The sequence below is a fragment of the Oncorhynchus tshawytscha genome, linkage group LG05 (assembly GCF_018296145.1).
Source record: "Oncorhynchus tshawytscha isolate Ot180627B linkage group LG05, Otsh_v2.0, whole genome shotgun sequence".
NCBI lineage: Eukaryota > Metazoa > Chordata > Actinopteri > Salmoniformes > Salmonidae > Oncorhynchus > Oncorhynchus tshawytscha.
In genome coordinates, this window is record NC_056433.1 from 56,277,624 (window position 1) to 56,298,849 (window position 21,226).

At 48.1% G+C, this 21,226-nt stretch overlaps 2 protein-coding genes across 3 annotated transcripts in view; one reads left to right on the forward strand and one right to left on the reverse strand.

The window, feature by feature from the left end:
* Positions 1-637: 637 nt before the first annotated feature.
* On the forward strand, positions 638-4,592 carry LOC112251559 (putative C->U-editing enzyme APOBEC-4). Its single transcript, XM_042322706.1, is given in 4 exon segments — positions 638-897; positions 996-1,332; positions 1,334-1,715; positions 4,573-4,592. Coding segments are annotated over 4 exon segments (999 nt in total).
* An 840-nt stretch (positions 4,593-5,432) lies between these two features.
* The window catches only part of LOC112250918 (procollagen galactosyltransferase 2), a 42,270-nt gene continuing 26,476 nt past the window's right edge, over positions 5,433-21,226 (reverse strand). For both annotated transcript variants that reach the window (XM_024421470.2, XM_024421471.2), the window contains exons 4-12: positions 21,080-21,214; positions 20,682-20,886; positions 19,243-19,362; positions 14,878-14,951; positions 11,761-11,867; positions 11,490-11,622; positions 11,244-11,371; positions 10,940-11,146; positions 5,433-6,385 (exon numbers count right to left, since the gene is read on the reverse strand). In XM_024421470.2, the coding sequence (XP_024277238.1) occupies positions 6,106-6,385; positions 10,940-11,146; positions 11,244-11,371; positions 11,490-11,622; positions 11,761-11,867; positions 14,878-14,951; positions 19,243-19,362; positions 20,682-20,886; positions 21,080-21,214 (1,389 nt within the window). In that variant the 3' untranslated portion in view covers positions 5,433-6,105. The remainder of the gene's footprint in view (positions 6,386-10,939; positions 11,147-11,243; positions 11,372-11,489; positions 11,623-11,760; positions 11,868-14,877; positions 14,952-19,242; positions 19,363-20,681; positions 20,887-21,079; positions 21,215-21,226) is intronic.

The following is a 21,226-nucleotide window of genomic DNA, read 5'->3' on the forward strand; positions in this document are numbered from 1 at the left end:
GGCTTGGTGTGGGCTAGCCTGTGTTAGGCTTGGCGTGGGCTGGCCTGTGTTGGGCTGGTGTGGGCTAGCCTGTGTTGGGCTGGTGTGGGCTTGTTGTGGGCTAGCCTGTGTTGAGATTGGTGTGGACTGTGTTGGGCTGTTGTAGGCTGGTCTGTTTTGGGCTTATGTGGGCTAGTCTGTGTCCACCTTGCCCACCAAATACCCACATGGGGCCAATGGGGTCATGTTTGCTCTGTAGAGATGTCTCTACTTTCCTTCCAGTGAAGCTGTTACTCATCACGAATCAACTGAATCAAGAGCCCAGTCTCTCCTCTCCTCTGGCATAACTGACTCATATCACCCCGTTACACAAGAATATCACATCTTACGAAATAATAATCAGCTATATGACTCTCAGCAGCTCAATACATCTTAAAGAAAAATATTTTTTTCCTTTGGCGAATAACAATGACCATTTACATAGAACACATTTGTCTCTCAACAGACACACTGCAATAGATATGCCCTGCTGTTCCCACACATTTAGTTGTGCATATATTTTGGTAAAGTGGTGAACATGATGTTCCCGTGTACAACACTTGTTTACCTGGAATATTTTCACTGTGTCTGTGTGTACTGCCCCCTGCAGGTCAGTGTGATGAGTGACCATCAGGCAGCGTCCAGCTCTCCTGACTGCCCTCAGTGTCCCCAACACATCCTGACAGGGGCAGAGGCAGCCATGTCCTACTCCCAGTTCTGTGAAGCATTTGGCTTTCCCATGGGGCCCTCGGGGGCCAGGGCCCTGCGGCTGTTCTATGAGCTATGGGGCCCCAGTGGGACCTTAGTGCAGAGGGGCCAGGCTAGCAACTGTCTTGCACAAGGTCAACACCCTGAGCCCCTGCTGTTTGACCATCAGGGGTGAGTCAGAGTTCGTCACTCATACTCTCAATGCATACTGTGTAGCAATGTCGATATTGTATGCATTTACTGCAAGGCTCTTGTGTGTCCCTCCCCAGCTACTTGTCCTCAGTACTAGAAGTGTGTGAGGAAGTGAGCTACATCATACTGTACTGTAACTACACGCCGTGCCAGGAGTGTTCCCAGACCCTGATCTCCTTCTTGCTGCACTATCCATGGGTGCGCCTGGATCTGCTCTTCTCCCAGCTCTACCACACAGCCCCCAGCCAGACCCACAGTCTGGACAACCAAACAGGCCTCCGCAGCCTGGCTGCCCTCTGGCCTCGACTCACCCTCAGCCCCATCTCTGGAGCTGCTTGGGGGCATCTGCTAAGGTGTTTTGTTAGAGATGTCCCACCGTCGGCCCTACAGCTCCCCCTGCTGCCTGAGAGGGTAGAGGTCGGACAGGGTTAATGCAATTCAGATATCAGCAATTACAGGCATAGGCCCTGCCTTTTTGGACCTCCCACTGAGGACATACACAGAGCCTGTGGAGAGAACCCACACTCCCCAAGCGTTCACCCTGCTCTCTCCCCCACACCTGAACACATCCATGCACATCTCCACACCCCAACCTAGGGTAGTTAATGCCCCCCTCCCAGCCTATCTTCACCCTATCAATGTGGTCAGACATGTCAGGATGCCTCCACCTTGGAGGGGTCAACCCCAATCTCCTCCCTCTTCCTCTGGGTTCTTCTCCCCCCTGCTCTCTCTGCGGCTGCCTGGGCGTCTGGTGGAGATAGTGCGGGAGGTAGAGAAGGAAGTGCGAACAGCAGTCTGTCAGTCCCAGCACAGAGACTTGAAAAGAGGAAGATCCAGAAGAAAATAGTGCAGGGGAGTCACAACACAATTCTCAAAAATGGAACTGTCATGTGTATAATATTTAACCAACAATAATGAATGGAGTTGATGCCAGCTGTGTTTTGCATTGTATGCTCCGTATACTCTGTTTGTGTTTGCTGTGAGTGTGTACTTGCCTGAATACCTGTCTGCCTACCCATGTAGATGCACCCTGTTTTGGCACTGCGCTAGAGGCTAGAGGACAGGATGGTGAGAGGTGGGAGGACTCTGCATGTGTGCGTGAGTCTGATGCTCAGAGGGGCACAGGGTCCTGGAGCACACTGGAGAATACTACACAGACCCACCCCTACCCAGCTCAGCACTGCAGCCTATAGCCGGACAAACAAACAGAGAGAGAGAGAGAGAGAGAGAGAGAGAGAGAGATGGCCGGTGGGGTGCAGCACAGGGAAAACAAATAGAACGAGAGAGAAAGAAAGAAAGGAAGGGAAGTGACAGAGTAGAGAGAAGTGGAAAGGGGGAAACGAGGAGAACAGGAAGAGGGAAAAAGAGGAGAGGGGAGGAGAAGCAGGGGAAAGCATGTGCCAGAACAGACTGGGACTGATGAATATTGCAGACTTCATCTGAGCAAACTGATGTTAGGTGTACTTTATCGCTCTCTGCACTCCCCCTGCCACCCCCCTAAAGTACTGTACGTGTACGCATACTGCACACACACCCTCACATATGGACAAACAAATGCAGCTCAAGTATGTAGAATAGCAGTTAGGCCAGTTCTCCAACTCCCCATACAAACATATTATTTATAAAGCTGAACACATTATTATTTCAAATCTCATTACAACCATACCCTGCCCACTCCAAACTAATCTATCTACTAGTCATTTGGTGGGGATATTAAACAAAATAGGAATGAAGTGATGCACAGAGAAAGGTAATAACTCAGTGTGTGAGGTCAGCAGTATTTCCTACCTGAGTGCGTGTGCAGAATCCCTCCATTAGAGAGACACTAGCATTGTCTGCTCTGCTGCATAGAGGAGGAGGACAGAAAGAGAGAGAGAGAGAAAGATGGAGGGAAATCTCTTAAAGATATGCTCTCTTCATTTTCTCGCACTCCGTCATGTGTCTGTCCTGTCGTCTACTGTCGTTTGACACATTCATCTCCGCGATGCCTCAGCCTCTGTCCAGCAGCAGCAGCAAATCAGAACCACTCGGCCCCAGCTTTATCTCTTGCTTTCACACTCACATACGTACACACTAACACACAGTACAGCAATCACACACTATCTCTCCCGTCGTGCTCCCTCTCCAGCTGCAGTGCTGAACTACTGACTCACACTAACAGCTGCAGTGCCGCTCTGCACCTCTCTATCTTACGTCCTCTGTGGCCGTCTATCTGCGTGTATGTGTATGTGTGTATGTGTATGTATGTATATGTGTGTGTATGTGTATGTGTGTGTGTGTGTGTGTGTGTGTGTGTGTGTGTGTGTATGTGTGTGTATGTGTGTGTGTATGTGTGTGTGTATGTGTGTGTGTGTATGTGTGTGTGTATGTGTATGTGTATGTGTGTGTGTGTGTATGTGTATGTGTGTGTGTGTATGTGTGTGTATGTGTATGTGTGTGTGTGTGTGTGTGTGTGTATGTGTAAGTGTGTGTGTGTGTGTGTGTGTGTGTATGTGTGTGTGTGTGTGTGTGTGTGTGTGTGTATGCATGCCTGTGTTCCTGTGTCTTTGGGATGAGTATCTTCACGTGTGCTGCCTGACAGAGCTTTATTACTACAGCTTGAGAGTGAACCAAAGTATTTTAATAAACAGAATTCAACCTTGTACTCTATGGTCATTGGTCATTGAATGAAAAGGGGACTCCTACTAAATGAGCCAAGCCGTTGTTGATTTAGTCAGACATTCCCCTTCTGTACCATTGGTATCCCCAGGCTGGTTGTCCTTTGATTCAGGTATTAACTCTAATCAATGACATTTGCATTATCACTCACAACCAGATAAAAAGTAGGATCAAAAGTACATTATAAACTGGGTGTTTCCAGCCTTGAATGCTGATTGGCTGAAAGACGTGGTATATCAGATCGTATACCATGGGTATGACAACAACAAAAAACGTTTTTACTGCTCTAATTACATTGGTAACCAGTTAATAATAGCAATAAGGCACCTCGGAGGTTTGTGTTATATGGGCGATATACCACAGCTAACAGCTGGTATCCATAAGAACAGCCCTTAGCCGTTGTATATTGACCATATGCTACACCCCCTCTGGCCTTATAAACCAGGGTTAGGGTTAGAGTTGAGCCAGGGTGTGGACATAGGACAAGAGGAAAGTGTGGAGAGACATGGCGGATAACAGTCAACATGGCTCAACCCTAACTCTAACCTGTCAAATGGGGCTCCTCCTCCACCTCTGAATTCCAAATTCAACACCTGCTCATGACCAGCAGGTGGCGACATTGCCTCTCTTTCTATTTCAACAGAAGGAGATTGAGACAGGGACAATGTCAACACAGACAAGACAGAATATCAACATGTTCACAGGTATTTTCGCAGTTAGTTAAATCACTCAGGCAAACAAACACCACACTGGGCTCTTATAATAGCTATCTACTGTTCGTGTATGGTTAGAGGTGTGGTTCTGATATGTCTGTAGGTTACTGTGGCCTCCTCCTTATCATCCTCCTGTCCAGCAGTAGAGGTATTCAGGGCTCAGAGGCAGACTTCTCCATATCCAACCTGCCTGTCTCTTTATGGAACTCATGTGTCTCGTAAAATCCTCCGTTCTGGACAGTTTCTCCTCTTCTCTCTCTCCCTTCCTCTGTTCCCCATGCAGGTCTGAGCCTCAACGACTGATTCTACGGACGGGAACAGTAAAACCCAGAGAGGAATTTCCTATAACCTGACCACGGTGCACACCATGGGATAGAACACAGTGTACTGAATACTGAGAGGAGTGTCTACCTGTACATGCATACAGTGCACATGCTTTGACTATGACTGGGGCCCGAAAAACTGTGGCCAGCAGCTAAATGGGATTTACTGTACATGAGTCGTGTTCTTGAGTGAAATGTTGCCGTCGACCAGAGCTGTGTCTATGCTACAGACAGTAAGGTTGACATGACAAGGTCGTGGGAACAGTGCAGCAGTTTAGGTTAGTGATACAATTGAAATAACAGCAATACACGGCCAAAACCTTACACCATAGTCGTTTCAAACCCTGTAGCCATAACAGAGATGATAGCAGGAGATATGGCCGAATCAAACAAACAAACTGCAGAGTGAATGAAAACACAGATTTGTAGCACCACCATTCCAGTTAGATGAAAGGCCAGGTTGAGCTCAGCTCAGTGTAAAGCCAGATGAGTGTAGTCTGATCTGTGTGTACCAGGGCCAGTCTGCTAACTGCTACAACAGTATCTACAGGTTCACAGGCTGACTGTCTCAGGGGAACACTGTCCTCCATCATCTCTGTCCTGACCTGCTTCTTACAAAGAATCAAATGGCAAATGATTGTGACAGTGTGTGTGTGCGCTCTTGCATGTGTGTATGAGTGTGTACGTACATGTGTTGAGTGTGTCTGGTAGTGACAGTGATATGACATCATAGCAACTGACAGCACTCCTGGGTATACTTGCGATCATGGAAAAACACAAACACCAGCCTGCATGCACACAAGCGCACACACACACAACGTCATTTCAGACAGCTGTAAGATTCCTTTATTCCCTGGGCTGCCCATAAACCACATGTTATTTTTAAATTACAATAATCATCCTTTTTTAACAATACAATAAACATTGGTTTGTGAGTTTTATCTCTGTACTGCAAACAGCAATATCTGTCTTCCACATGTTGCAGTCTCAGGTCGTCCAGTCTCTGTCTCTCTCACATCGTCCCTGCATGGTGTGGGTGTTCAGGTCCCCCCAGTCCTTCTCTCTGAGTCTCTTCAAGGTCTCTCTCTGACTGTGTGTGTATGTGTGTGTGTGTGTGTGTGTGTGTGTGTGTGTGTGCGTGTCAGACTGTAGAGCGCAAGGGGAACAAATACATCTGAGGTCCTGGGCCCACTTTCTCAGTGCACAGACCACTCCACCCCTCATCAGGCATCCAATGGGATTCACATCTCAGCCTGCTAATATGCTAGTAGACAGCAGATAGCCAATGAGAAAACGCACTGAGCAGAGTAGTTGACTGTGTATCCAGTTGGGTGGGTGGGTGTGTGTGTGAGAGAGAGAGAGAGAGAGAGAGAGCATGCGTGCGTGCGTGCATGCGCATGAGTTTGTGAATGTGTATGTCCTTGTGTGTCCGTGTGTATGTCCATGTGTGTGTCCGTGCAAAAGCACGTCTACAAGTCTCTCTCTCTTCCTTCTCAGAGTTCATCACGTGTGGAGCGGGCGGCAGGCGGAGGTGAGTCTCCCGTCACACTGTTCTGAGCCACGGTGTGGATGCGGCCTTGCTGCTCTGTCTTCCTGGCGTGCTGGTGCAGGCGGTCCCAGTCGGTGGCGGTGGCCTCGTCGTCCCAGATGGTGGAGGTCTCCGTGTCACTCACATAGCCCGGTTCGCCCGTGTAGTGGGTGGGGTACAGGAGGAGGGGCTCCACAGAGAAGGCCTTCAGGTCCCGAGGCTCAAAGTGAGACATGAAGTCAGAACTGACGGAGAGAAGGGGAAAGACAGGAGGGTTCATTGACACATCATAGAGTATCACACATAGAAGGATGGAGGAAGACATAGTAATCTGTCATCAAAGTGCATTTCGTGCACCATGCAGAATGATACAGGGAGAGAAGGAGAGGCTTATATATGGTAATTCAGCAACACCTGGTCAAAGTTGATCCTGGAAGCTGGCAGAGACACAGAGTGATAGACGGATTATTCCAGTATCTTGAAAAAACACTTTAACATGTCATCATCAAAATATAGAACTAAGAACAGACATAGCCCTTGGTTCACTCCAGACCTGACTGCCCTTGACCAGCACAAGAACACTCTGTGGCATACTGCACTAGCTTTGAATAGTCCCCGTGATATGCAACTTTTCAGGGAAGTCAGGAACCAATACACGCAGTCATACAGGAAAGCAAAGGCTAGCTTTTTCAAACAGAAGTTTGCATCATGCAACACTAATTCCAAAAGGTTTTGGGACACTAAAGTCCATGGAGAATAAGAGTACCTCCTCCCAGCTGCCTACTGCACTGAGACTAGGAAACAGTGTCACCACTGATAAATCCATGATTATCGGGAATTTCAATAAGTATTTCTCTACGGCTGGCCATGCTTTCCACCTGGCTACCCCAAACCCGGCCAACAGCTCTGCACCAGCTCTGCACTCCCCGCAGCAACTGGTTTCCGAGCTGGTCACGGGTGCACCTCAGCCACGCTCAAGGTCCTAAACGATATCATAACCACCATTGATAAAAGACAGTACTGTGCAGCCGTCTTCATCGACCTGGCCAAGGCTTTTGACTCTGTCAATCACCGTATTCTTATCGGCATACTCAACAGCCTTGGTTTCTCTAATGACTGCCTCGCCTGGTTCACTAACTACTTCTCAGATAGAAGTCAGTGTGTCAAATCGGAGGGCCTGTTGTCCGGACCTCTGGCAGTCTCTATGGGGGTGCCACAGGGTTCAATTCTCGGGCCGACTCTTTTCTCTGTATACATCAATGATGTTGCTCTTGCTGCTGGTGATTCTCTGATCCACCTCTACACAGACGGCACCATTCTGTATACATCTGGCCCCTTCTTTGGACACTGTGTTAACAAACCTCCAAACGAGCTTCAACACCATACAACACTCCTTCCGTAGCCTCCAACTGCTCTTAAATGCTAGTAAAATGAAATGCATGCTCTTCAACCGATCGCTGCCCGCACGCTCCCGCCCGACTAGCATCACTACTCTGGATGGTTCTGACTTAGAATATGTGGACAACTATAAATACCTAGGTGTCTGGCTAGACTGTAAACTCTCCTTCCAGACTCACATTAAGCATCTCCAATCCAAAGTTAAATCTAGAATCGACTTGCTATTTTGCAACAAAGCCTCCTTCACTCCTGCTGCCAAACACACCCTCGTAAAACTGACTATCCTACCGATCCTCGACTTCGGCGATGTTATTTACAAAGTAGCCTCCAACACTCTACTCAGAAAATTGGATGCAGTCTATCACAGTGCCATGTGTTTTGTCACCAAAGCCCCATATACTACCCACCACTGCGACCTGTATGCTCACATTGGCTGGTCCTCGCTTCATATTCGTTGCCAAACCCACTGGCTCTAGGTCATCTATAAGCCTTTGCTAGGTATAGCTCCGCCTTGTCTCAGCTCACTGGTCACCATAGCAACACCAACCCGTAGCACATGGTCCAGCAGGTATATTTCACTTGTCACCCCCAAAGCCAACACCTCCTTTGGCTGCCTTTCCTTCCAGTTCTATGCTGCCAATGACTGGAACGAATTGCAAAAATCACTGAAGTTGGAGACTTATATCTCCCTCACTAACGTTAAGCATCAGCCGTCAGAGCAGCTTACCGATCACTGCAGCAGTACACAGCCCATCTGTAATAAGCCCATCCAACTACCTCATCCCCATACTGTTATTTATTTTGCTCCTTTGCACCCCAGTATCTCTACTTGTACACTCATCTTCTGCACATCTATCACTCCAGTGTTTAATTGTATATTTTAATTATTTTGCCACTATGGCCTATTTATTGCCTTACCTCCCTTATCCTACCTCATTTGCACATACTGTATACATACTTTTTTTCTATTATATTATTGACTGTTTGTTTATTCCATGTGTAACTCTGTGTTGTTGTTTGTGTCGTACTGCTTTGCTTTATCTTGGCCAGGTCGTAGTTGTAAATGAGAACTTGTTCTCAACTGGCCTACCTGGTTAAATAAAGGTAATTTAAAAAAATAAAAAAATAAATAAATCTAAGTGAGTCAGAGAGTGGCAGGGGTGCAGAGAGGGGAGAGGAGTGACATGTCCACTTCAATCAGTCAGGCCCTGTCAGCCAGAGGTCAGCTGGTGGAGGTCAGCCCCCCCTGTGGCCATTTGAGTGTCAGCACTCAAAGAGAGTGTAACCTAATGCCTGAATTTCTGCCCAGGGAGGTGAACCCTGAGAGAGACTTAGTCTGAGTGTTTAATTCTCCCAGCGTCAGCACAGAGCAGGCAGAGGAGAGGAGAAACTGCAGGGCATCCCTAACCCACTTTCACGCTCATTCACTCTCTCCAGACTTAGCTCTCTCTTTCTCGCTCTCTCTCTCTCAGATACTCACATATTGAAATTTCCCACACATATTACACAACCTACGTTTACCAACTACACACATTGCTGACTGTGTGTTTACATAGCACTCCTTCTCTTTCCCTCTCCTGTGCCCTCTCTCACACACACACACACACACACGCTGTGGTCTGTATTTACATAGTAATTCATACTCACACTCAGACACGCACACACACGGATACACAGACACACAGACGGATACACACACACCCTATAGAGAGGTCAGTTGCTGAGAGATTAATTAGCTGCACCATTAAGAGCATCTTGACTGGCTGCATCACCACTTGGTATGGCAATGGCATCCGACCGCAAGGCGTTACAGAGGGTAGTGCGTATGGTCCAGTACATCACTGGGGCCTAACTCCCTGCCATTCAGGACCTCTATATCAGGCAGTGTCAGAGGAAGGCCCTAGCAAAGACTCCAGCCACCCAAGACACAGACTGTTCTCTCTGCTACTTCACGGCAAGCGGTACCGATGCACCAAGTCTGGAACCAACAGGACCCTGAACAGCTTCTTTCCCCAAAACATAAGTTAACCAAATTGCTACCCGGACTATCTGCATTGACATATGTGATGACCCTTTTTATTCATCACACACACTGCTGCTTACTGTTTATTATTGATCCTGTTGCCTAATCACTTTACCCATACCTATATGTACAGTACATAGCTACCTCAATGACCTCATACCACTGCACATCGGTACTGGTACCTTGTGTACATAGCCAAGTTATCATTCACTACTCATTGTGTATTCATGTGTTATTATTTTGTATATATTTTTCTCTCTACATTGTTGGGATGGGCCCTGTTTACGAAGCATGTGACAAATAAAAGTAGATTTTATTAAATTGAATTTTATTTCACACACACACACACACACACACACACACACACACACACACACACACACACACACACACACACACACACACCAGTCTCTCCCTGTCCATCTCTCCCCACCCCCATGCTCAGCTCTGGATCAATGGGAATCCTGTCCCTCTCACCAGTAGCAGGAAGAACCATTCCGGACCCACATTCCTCCGAGAGCCAGAGTGAGGGAAAGAGAGAGGGAGAGGAAGAGAGACGGGAAGAGAGGGGAGGACAGAGGGGAAAATGCAAAGAGGTGTAGGAAGACTGAGGGAAAAAGAGGGGGAATGGGAAGGGCGGAGAGGGTTAGGAGAGAGGTGAGAGAGAAAAGGGGCAGGGGAGCAAGGAGAGGCAGAGGACAAGGTGTCAGAGACAGAGATGGGGCTAAGAGGTGGAGAGAGGGGTAGAGCAGGATTTCCCCAGGAGGAAGCAGACAGATAGGGAACCATTGTGTGTCCTACGAGGGTAAGGGACCCACTCCATACAGGAGAGAGAGAGGGGGAGACAGAGATGAATAGAGAGCGAGAGAGAGGAAGAGAAAAGGAGGAGGCAAGAGAGAGATGGCGTGGGGAGAGGTGTTGAAGAGAATGAATAAGGGAGAAAGAAGAGGAAGACGGGGGCATGCTGGTGTACCTCTAAAACAGCAGACTATATAGATGTATTTTTGTCTATGTATACGTATTACTGTGCGGCACACTTCATTTTTGTTCTGATTGGTCGTCTAGTCTGTTTCTAGTCTCTGTGTTTGTCTGTCTGACTTTGACTGTCGAAATGTAAGTCTGTCTGCATCCTCTCCGTGTTTGTTTCTGCACTGTAAATGCTTTTATAAATGTAGATGCTAAAATAAGTCTGTCCCTCATGCAGATGGTATCTCAATACGAGTCTGTTTGTCTTTCTGTCTCTAGCAGTCTTTCTATGCACTTCCCTGTCCCTCTGTCTGTCCCTGTCGGTTCTCCTGTCCGTTCCCTGTCTGTCCGTCCCCCTGTCTGACCCCCTATCTGTCTCCGTCTGTGTCAGTGCAGTCAGCCAGTCACTTACTTGGGGTGTTTGTTGAACATGACAGGGAGGAACTCATCGACAGGTAGCATCTTGCTGAAGGCCTGAGCAGCCAGCAGCTTCCTGGCACCCTGCGCTGACAGGGCATAGCCCAGCGTCCAATAAGAGTAGTCAGCCTCCACCAGGTTATTAACCCCTTCCACCGAATGCTCCGGTTGGTGCACCTGCATACGCTTACGCCCAACATAGCTGCAGGAGAGAGAGAGAACGATGGAATGAATTATACATAAGCCCAAAATGTAGAATTACACATCATAACAATGCTACTTGTAGACGTATTTCTTACATGAGATCCCAGTCCAGCTGGGCCTTCTCTACTTCCTCTATGATGGTCATCATTCGTCTCTTAAACCTGGGCTCAAAGCGCACGTCATCCTCCAGCACCAGCACCTTGGAAAGACCACGCTCCGCCATCTGACAACAGCACAGAGAATAGGTCTGAGGTCACAAATCCGCAAGAGGACACAACCACTGATAGGATAGGGGATCTGCATCCATCTATCGTAAGGACAGTATGATTAGTTCAGCATACCTGTACCCAGGTGGAGTGGTGGCTGAGGAAGCAGCCTATCTCTCCTCTGGTTAGAACACGGCCAGAGTACGGGTCCTGATAACCTGGAATCATCTCTATACCCAATGCCTGCAGCTGAGAAGAGTTCAGAGCCCTGAGAGAGAGAGAAGGAGAGTGAGAGAGAGAGAAAGTGAGGGATTGTGATCGATGAACAGAGAACTCATTTAAACCATAGTGTCCCATGCAGCTATGCAGTCCTGTGTGTGTGCGTGTGTGTGAGAGAGAGACCTACTTGCCGTCCACTGCGTCAGTGATGGTGGCCTGCAGACCCAGAGAGGCCATGGTGCTCAACATCCTCTGTCTCCTGTCCAGACGACGTTTCAGATTAATCAGGAATATCTGAAACGAAGGGAGGGAAGGAAGGGGGAGAGAAGGAGTGAGCAATCAGGAGGAAGAGGGGGAGTAATCAGAGTAGGAAAGTAGAGTTGGAAAAAAGGGGAGAGGCACAGGGGTAATGGATGAAGGAACAGGAAGTAAGAGCAGGAAAGGGAGGGTGAGAAATAAATGTCACATCAATATAAATAGTTCCTCTAAACCAGGGGTGGGCAATAAATTAGGCTCGAGGGCCACATTGGGAAGTGAAGGGATGCAGAGAATTTTTTCGGACAGATTTGTTTTGCAAAAGCAATTTGTGGGCCAGAAAAAGGGGCAGTTATTTGAAAACTTGTAGTTCCATTATCATTTCTACATACTTTCTATCTGGCTTCAGACGTTCAAGAGTGGCCTGGTGTCACGTCTACACCCACTCCTCCCCTCCGGCGCTCAACGTCACTGGTTTACTAACCACCGGTCCTGGCAACCATCATTACGCACACCTGGCAACAATCGTTATGCATACCTGCGCTTCATCATGAGGCACACCTGGATTCCATTACCTCACTCATTACCTCCCCTTTATCTGGCACTCCCTTAGGTTCATTCCCCAGGCAGTATTGACTATGTGTTTCATGTCTGTACGCTACTCTTGCTTCTTGTATTGTGCCATGTTCTGTTTATTATTACACTCACCACCTGCACTTGCTTCCCGAGTACCAGCGTCTACGATACAGAATACTGCCTCAACAAATGGAAGCAGCAGGAAATCAGGACATCTCCCAAATGGTTGATGAACAGGGATACCTACTTCGTCAACACCACGACCAGCTGGTGCAACTGGGTTGGCTATAGAAGATGTGCTTCAGTCTTCAATGTCTCAAACATACCAGAGAGGCATTGCCTTCAATTAGTGGAGGATACTCTGCCACCAGTCAATCCAGCACACCAGTCCATGTAACAGTCCGCGATGCCCTTCTTTCCCTCCCAGATAGATAAGACGGAACCCCCATCTAAATGCCGTGGCTGCCTATTCTAGTGCTCCCTCTATTTTGCGCAACAGATGGGAACCCCAACCACTGAAAGGTCCAAAAATGCCACGGTTATTTCTCTGCTGACTGGGCGGGCGTTGGAGTGAGCTACGGCTGTCGAGGAGAGGAGGAGCTGGATTCCTATAAAGGGTTCATGGCTCTGTTCAGAGGCATCTTCGATCATCCACCGGAGGGTAGAGAGGGGAGTGAGAGCCTATTCCAACTATGTCAGGATGACCAGAGTACGCCCTCACCTTCCGGACTGTAGCAGCAGCCAACGGATGGAATGAGCCGGCGCTCTGTACGCTATTCAGAGGAGGACTGCGCAAGGAGGTCCAGACGGAACTGGCATGTCAAGACAACAACCTCTCCTTGGACGTACTCATTGCGATGGCCATCTGTCTGGACAACCTACATTGGGAGCATCGGTACCTTCGTCAGTTCTCTCCCTCACTCCCTCAGTGACCACTCTGTATCAGATTCTGAACCCATGGAAGTAGGGGTCACACGCCTCCCTGTGGCTGAACGACGTAGATGGAAACAGCTGGGGCTCTGTCCCTATTGTGGTCAAGGAGGGCAGCAGCTTCAGCAGTGTCCGTTATGTCCGAACTCGTAGTAGAGAGACGGTCATGTGATCTTCTACCTCCTGGGTAGCTGTGTGTATTCCCATCTGCATCATTTTCTGACAGACCCTTGTGTCAATCTACAGTGCTAGTGGATTCCAGTGCTGTGGGGAACTTTATTGACCAGACCCTTGCCTCCTCTCTCAACATCACCTCATACCCACTCTCCTATCTGTTTCTTGTTCAAGCCCTGAATAACTGATCACTATGATCCGGAACCATTACACACATCACCATACCACTCACCCTCACTGTGGAGTCCACTCATCAGGAAAACATTCCTTTCTAACAATTAGTGCTCCAGTTCACAAGATCATCCCCCACAAATGTGTGTATATATACTTAACCTTCCTGGGAAGGGAGTTCCTCAAACATACAAGTATTATACACCATTTTAAAGCTAAACTTCTTGTAAAATCCAGCCACTGTGTCAGATTTCAAAAAGGCTTTACGGCGAAAGCACACCATGCGATTATGTTAGGACAGTGCCTTGCCACAAAAAACCATATAGACATTTTCCAGTGTCATAAAAGTCAGAAATAACATTAAAATGAATCACTTACCTGTAACCTTCATCTGGAGGCACTCCCAGGACTCCATGTTACACAATAAATGTTTGTTTTGTTCGATAAAGTTCATCTTTATTTCCAAAAACCTCATTTTTGTTCGCACGTTTAGTTCAGTAATCCATATGCACAAAGCGCGGGCACAACTTCCATACGAAAAGTCAAAAAAAGTTCCATTAAAGTTTGTAGAAACATGTCAAACGATATCTATAATCAATCCTTATGATCTTTTAATCATAAATATTCAATATTATTTCAACCGGACAACAGCGTTGACAATAGTAAAGAAAGATAACCAACGACGCGCTCACGGCCACACGCGATAAACAACTCATGGCTTTCAGCTAAGCCACTTACTCTGAGTGCTCTTATTCTCTCCCCTTTCACAATAAAAGCCTGAAACAACTTCGAAAGACTGTTGACATCTACTGGAAGCCTTAGGAAGTGCAATCTGACCCCACAGACACTGGATAGGCATTCACCTGAAAACTACAAACCACAGAATTCCTGGTTGGATTTTTTTCAGGTTTTCACCTGCCATATGAGTTCTGTTATACTCATAGACCATATTTTAACGGTTTTGGGAACTTTAGAGTGTTTTCTATCCAAATCTACTAATTACATGCACATCCTAGCTTCTGGGTCTGAGTAACAGGCAGTTTACTCTGTGCAAGCTTTTCATCCAAACTTCCCAATGCTGCCCCCTATCCCAAACAGGTTTTAAACCTCCCCCGGGCCAGATTGAATGGTCTCGCGGGCCGGGTCTGTATATTGCCCACCCCTGCTCTAAACAGTCAGGGCCAGTGTCTTACTGTACCTCATCAAAGCCCATCTTGTCCTGCGGCATCTCGGGATTGTACAGGTACTCTGAGGGTGCTATGTTGTGATCAACTGTAGAAACAGAGGAGTTAGAGTTAATACAGCAGAGTGGGATCAGAGAGAGTATGTCCTCTAGGGTCAAACTGGTTTATTTACCATTCTCATGAGCAGAGAGAAATGCTGAGGGAGGAAGGAAAGAGAACTAGAGTTAGCAGAGAGGAAGAGGCGAAGCGAGAGGGTTTAGTGACAAATTTGGTCAACAAAAAATGCAATTGCTAATTTCCTACTTGGGGCTTATTTGATTGAATAGATGTTTCGTGATGGTTAGGTTATGAATGTTCTGTTTGTCTGTTGCCAGTTCGTCTTGTCAAGCTTACCAGCGTGTTTTCCGAGTTCCTGTTTTTCCTAGTCCACCCGGTTTTGACCTCTTGCCTGTCCTGACACTGAGCCCGCCTGCCTGACCATTCTGCCTGCCCCTGACCACAAGCCTGCCTGCCACCCTGTACCTTCTGGACTCTGACCTGGTTATGACCTCTTGCATGTGCTCGACCTGCCCCTTGTTGCTCAATAAATATCAGAGACTCGAACCACCTGCCACCTGCCTCCTGTGTCTGCATCTGGGTCTCGCCTTGCGTTGTTATAGTACGAACTGGCCATGACTGACCCAGCAGATGCAGACCAGCTCCGTCACGCTGTCTCCCTGCAGGGAGCCACCATTAAAAAACATGAGGAGCTTCTCCTCATTGAATCCCCTCACGTCCCTGTTGTGTTGGGATTTTCTTGGCTCCAAAAGCACAATCACGTTATTGACTGAACCATGGGTTCAATCCTGTGTTGGAGCCCGTTCTGTCACTCCCACTGCCTTAAAGCGGCGCAGCCACCCCCGAGACATCCTCCTCTGTGTTTAAGTAAAGCCTCGGATTTCTCTGCTGTTCCCACAGAGTACCATGATCTCCTGGAGGTATTCAACAAGGCTCGTGCTACCTCTTCACATCGTCCCTATGATTGTGCCATTGACCTCCTCCCGGACACCACACCGCCTCGAGTTCGGCTATATTCCCTATCCGGCCCCGAGACCAAGGCCATGGAGGAGTACATTGAGGACTCTCTGGCTGCTGGGAGCATTCGTCCTTCTGCATCACCTGCCAGCGCAGGATTTTTCTTTGTGATAAAGGACAAGACCCTATGTCCATGCATCAACTACCGGGGCCTCAATGGCATCACGATTAAGAATCGTTACCCCCTGCAACTCCTCTCTTCTGCTTTCGAACCTCTCCAGGGGGATACCATCTTTCCAAGTTGGACCTTTTGTATATCAACCATCTCGTCTGGATACGTGAGGGGGACGAGTTGAAGATGCCTTTCAACACGGCCAGTGGACACTATGAGTATCTGGTCATGCCGTTTGGGCTCACTGTTTTCCAGGCCCTGGTCAACAATCTGATCCATGACATGCCATGCTGAATCATTTTGTGTTTGTCTACCTCGTTGACATCCTTGTTTTCTCCGGTCTGCCCAAGAACACGTCTGGCAAGTCCTTCAGCGCCTCCTGGAGAACCAGTTGTTTGTGAAGGCTGAGAAGTGCGAGTTTCACCGCTCTACTTTCTCCTTTCTGGGATACGTCATCGCTGAAGTAAATGCCCAGATGGATCTTGAAAAAGTGAGAGTAGTGGTGTATTGGCCCCAACTGGCGGCTCCCCTCTCTACACTCACTTCTCCCAATGTACCGTTCACATGGTCCCCAGCGGTTGACAGGGCTTTTGTGGATCTTAAGCATTGGTTCACTACTGCCCCATCCCCCATCCATCCGGACCTGTCCCGTCAGTTTGTGGTTGAGGTCGATGCTTCTGATGTTGGAGTGGGGGCCATCCTGTCCCAGAAATCTGCCCTGGACCAAAAGCTCCATACCTGTGCTTTCCTGTCCCATCGTCTCAACTCCGCTGAGAGAAACTACGATGTAGGTAACCACGAACTTCTGGCGGTCAAGATGGCGCTGGAGGAGTGGAGGCACTGGCTGGAAGGTGCGGAACATCCATTTTGGTTTGGACCGACCATAATAATTTGGAATATCTCCGCACAGACAAGCGCCTTAACTCTAGGCAGGCCTGTTGGGCTCTGTTATTCACCAGGTTCAACTTCACCATCTCCTACCGCCAATGGTCTAAGAATGTGAAGCCAGATGCTCTCTCTCGCCTGTACAGTTCAGCTGCCACACCCTCTGACTCTGAGACCATCCTCCCTACCTCATGCCTTGCGGCTTCAGTTGTCTGGGGGTATTGAGACCCTGGTCCGCAAGGTACCAGGTTCTGGAATGGGCTCATTCCTCCAGGCTTACCTGTCCTCCTGGCTCCTGTCAAACCCTGGCCTTCCTTTGGCAACGCTTCTAGTGGCCCACTATGTTTCCTGATGCCTCTGCCTTCGTCACTGCATGCACGGTATGTGCCCAGAATAAGACTCCGCAGAAAGCTCCGCTGGGCCTCCTTCAACCACTGCCCGTTGCTTATTGCCCCTCGTTCCATTTTTCTCTGGATTTTGTCACTGGGCTTCCTCCGTCTGATGGCAACACCGTTATCCTAACACCTCTCCCCAAACTACCATCAGCTCATGGTGCAGCACATCTTCCGGATCTATGGACTCCCAGTGAACATGGTCTCCAACCGGGGTCTTCAGTTCTCTTCCCGGTTCTGGACCCTTATTGGATTGTCGGCCAGCCTGTCCTCCAGATTTCATCCCCATCCAACGGCCAGTCGGAGCGAGCGAACCATGACCTGGAAACGACACTACGGTGCCTCGTCTCAACCAACCCACTACCTGGAGCCAACAACTGGTCTGGGTGGAGTATGCCCGGGAAATCTCTTCCCTGCTCAGCCAGTGGACTGACCCCATGGAGCACTCGAAAGGGGAATCAGTCCCGCTATTCCTGGAGCAAGAACCGGAAGTCAACATACCCTCGGCCCAGGTGTTCGTCCGCTGGAAAAGAGCTTGGGCCGCTCTTCTCAAGACAGGTATTGCCGACAAGGTATTGCTGACAAGCGGACCGCTGCTGGATTCCGGCTCCCCGTTATCGTCTTGGGCAGAGGGTATGGCTATCAACATGGGACTTGCCCCTCCGGGTGGAGTCCCACAAACTGTCCCCCCCGTTTCATTGGTCCCTTCCCCATCTTTAGAGTCCTTAGTCCCACTGCTGTTTGTTTTCTGTTACCCTGTACCCTCCATATGCACCCTACTTTTCATATGTTCAGGATTAAGCCCTTGTCTCACAGCCCTTTATCTTCTGTTTCCATGCCCACCCCCCCTCCCCGTGTCATCGATGGCCATCTGGCGTACACGGTGAGAAGCCTCCTGAGTGTTTGACCACGGGGCAGGGGTTTCCAGTACCTGGTTGACTAGGAGGGCTATGGCCCAGAGGAGAGGGTGCTGGGTTCCCGCTAAGGACACCCTGGTCAACCAGAAAAGCACCCAGGTAGGACGCCAGGTGGTGCTCCTGGGGGGGTACTGTCACACCCTGTTCGGTTTCACCTGTCCTTGTGATTGTCTCCATCCCCCTCCATGTGTCACCCATCTTCCCTATTACCCTCAGTGTATATATACCTGTTTCTCTGTTTGTCTGTTGCCAGTTCGTCTTGCCTTGTCAAGTCAACCAGCGTGTTTTCGAGTACCTGTTTTTCCTAGTCTGTTTTTTCTAGTCCTCCCGGTTTTGACCTCTTGCCTGCCCTGACACTGAGCTCGCCTGCCTGACCATTCTGCCTGCCTCTGACCTCGAGCCTGCCTGCCACCCTTTACCGTTTGCACTCTGACCTGGTTATGAACTCTTGTCTGTCCTCGACCTGCCTCTTGCCTGCCCCTTGTTGCTCAATAAATATCAGAGACTCAAACCATCTGCCTCCTGTGTCTGTATCTGGGTCTCGCCCTGTGTCGTTATAACGAATGCACTGATATAAATGGACGCAAGTGGCATTTCATCAACTTGAAAAAACAACTTCATATTGGAGTTGTGGATGTTTACAAGTGTATCTGCTCTCTAATGGACTAGAATGGTCTCGCCTCTTCCCGCCATCTTTGAGGACATGTATTTCCATTGTTAGAGTAGTCACTTGACTATCTTGTCAATATAATAGATAATCTTCGGAGTTAGTAAAGCACTGCAGCAGGCCTGAGACAGAAAGAAGTAGTGATGGGCTATAGATGCTTAAACTATTAACTGCTATTCTGGTGATAAGCATCAGGGTTAAGGATAGGTTTTTGCTTAAGGGTTAGGGTTAAGTTCAGGGTTAAGGCTTGGGTCAGTGTTAGTGGACCATCTGTAGGGGACTGTGTTATTTAGAGAGGTATGTGTGTGCTTGTCATAGGTGTGTGTGCTTACTCATGGCCTCAGCGATGGTGTGTGTGAAGCTCTCCTTCTCGTCGTCAACATTCTGCGAGGCCTTCAGAGGAACCGGTAGGAAGCCATAGTGCTCTCTGTTACACACGTACATCTGCACATCTGGAAACAAACACAGTCACACAGAGTTCATCAACAACACACTGATACACACATACACCTGGACATCTGGAAACAAACACTGCTATACACAAACACTACAATGATTGTATCAGCGAAGTACATGCTGGTAGACAGACTCGCACAGCTAAGCATACACAATGTCTCATATAACCACAGTATTTAAAGGAAGATACAGTAAGCACAAGGATATACAACTGACGGAATATATACAACAATGTCTTGGCCTTGTGATTTGAAGCAATCCGGAGCAATTTTTTGGGAGAGGCTGGTGATCCTCTGTGGCCGAATCACGCTCTCTGTTGTAATGTTTTGAAGGATTGTATTTGTTTTTGTATAGACAGGAGTAGTTGTATGGTTTTGGCGAGTTCAATTCGGTTTACTTTGGCTTCCGTAGGCCTATTGGACACCTATGGTTTTGTGTATAAGTAACTTAGGCACTTTAGTGTACATACATACCATGTCTACATATTCATTCAATAACATGTACCATTTGTGGGTATTAGGGCCTCTTCTGAAAGGTAACTAAGAACTCGATGTCTGACAGGTTCAATCACTCATGATCAGTATCATTCTGTGGTCACTGGTCATCATCATATTCCTGTAGCATTTCACAGATGGATTCAGTTAGTATTGTCTCGGTTATTATCTATGCTTAGAGCACGTCAATGATTGTATTGAATTGTTTAATGCCCTAACCAATGGAAGAAACACTTAAAGAACATGGCCCGTGTGTGTGTGTCAATGTGTGTGAGAGTTGTGTGCGTGCGTATGAGAGAGAGAGAGACAGTGAGATGTGAGTAAGTGTGTGACATTACTGTGTTTTTAGTACGTGTTTGTGCATTCCTGTTATGGGTGTGATAGTTCTGCTGGTACTCTACCGATCATTAGCCACAACAATTAAATCAAATCAAATGTTATTGGTCACATACACGTGTTTGCAGGTGTAGCGAAATTGTATAATTACACACATTCAGTCAAATAATTAAGTCACACATCTGGTCAACATCAATTACCCAGCCTGCCTTGTTTCCCTCATTTAAACACCTGATCGGTTATTTTGTAAAACATGCCTTTAGCACAAGACATAGTACTAGCGGTTGTTTCTGAACCAGGCTATATGACTGTAAGCTTACACATTTGGTACGTGGGTGGGGTAGCTATAGTGTGAGGGCTATGTTTTACAACATCCAATAACATGGACGAGGATTTTGTTTCTGGACAGGCTCATGGTGACCACACGTGGCGGGGTTGAAGGGATGGGGGGCGATTGGGGTTGGGGGTGTGTGTTGAACTCTGACCTGCCTGCCTGGCAGAGAAGGAGAACACCATGATGTCATCGAAGGCCCAGCTGTAATCAGGGTGAGGGGGGTAGAAGGCCAGCTCCCTGCTGGCGCCACGCCTCAGGTCCAGCAGGAAGGTAGAGTGCACCATGGGTACAGCGAAGCAACCCAGACGCTTCCATTCCCTGATTGGCTGGTAGTCAGGGGTACGTTTGTAGTAACCCTGGGGGAGAGATGGAGAGAAATGGAGAGGGAGAAAGATGAAGATAGAAGGAGACAGAGAGAGAATTTAAAATGTGAAGGGCTAAGGGGTACCGAGTGCTATGAGGTCCCAAATGGTAATTGGAATGACTTTAATTGCCACGGTGAAGAGGTGACAAAGAGAGTAATGATGTGTTCCCTATTAGGCTGTTTACCTGTGGGGTGATGCCACACCAGAAGTTAGAGTAGAGAGAGCGTGACTCTAGCATGGGAGCTACCAGAGTCAGGTTCTCAGCCATGAGCAGGTTGAGAATCTTTGGGTTGGTCAGCAGGTTATCACCGTCTGCAAACTAGATACGGAG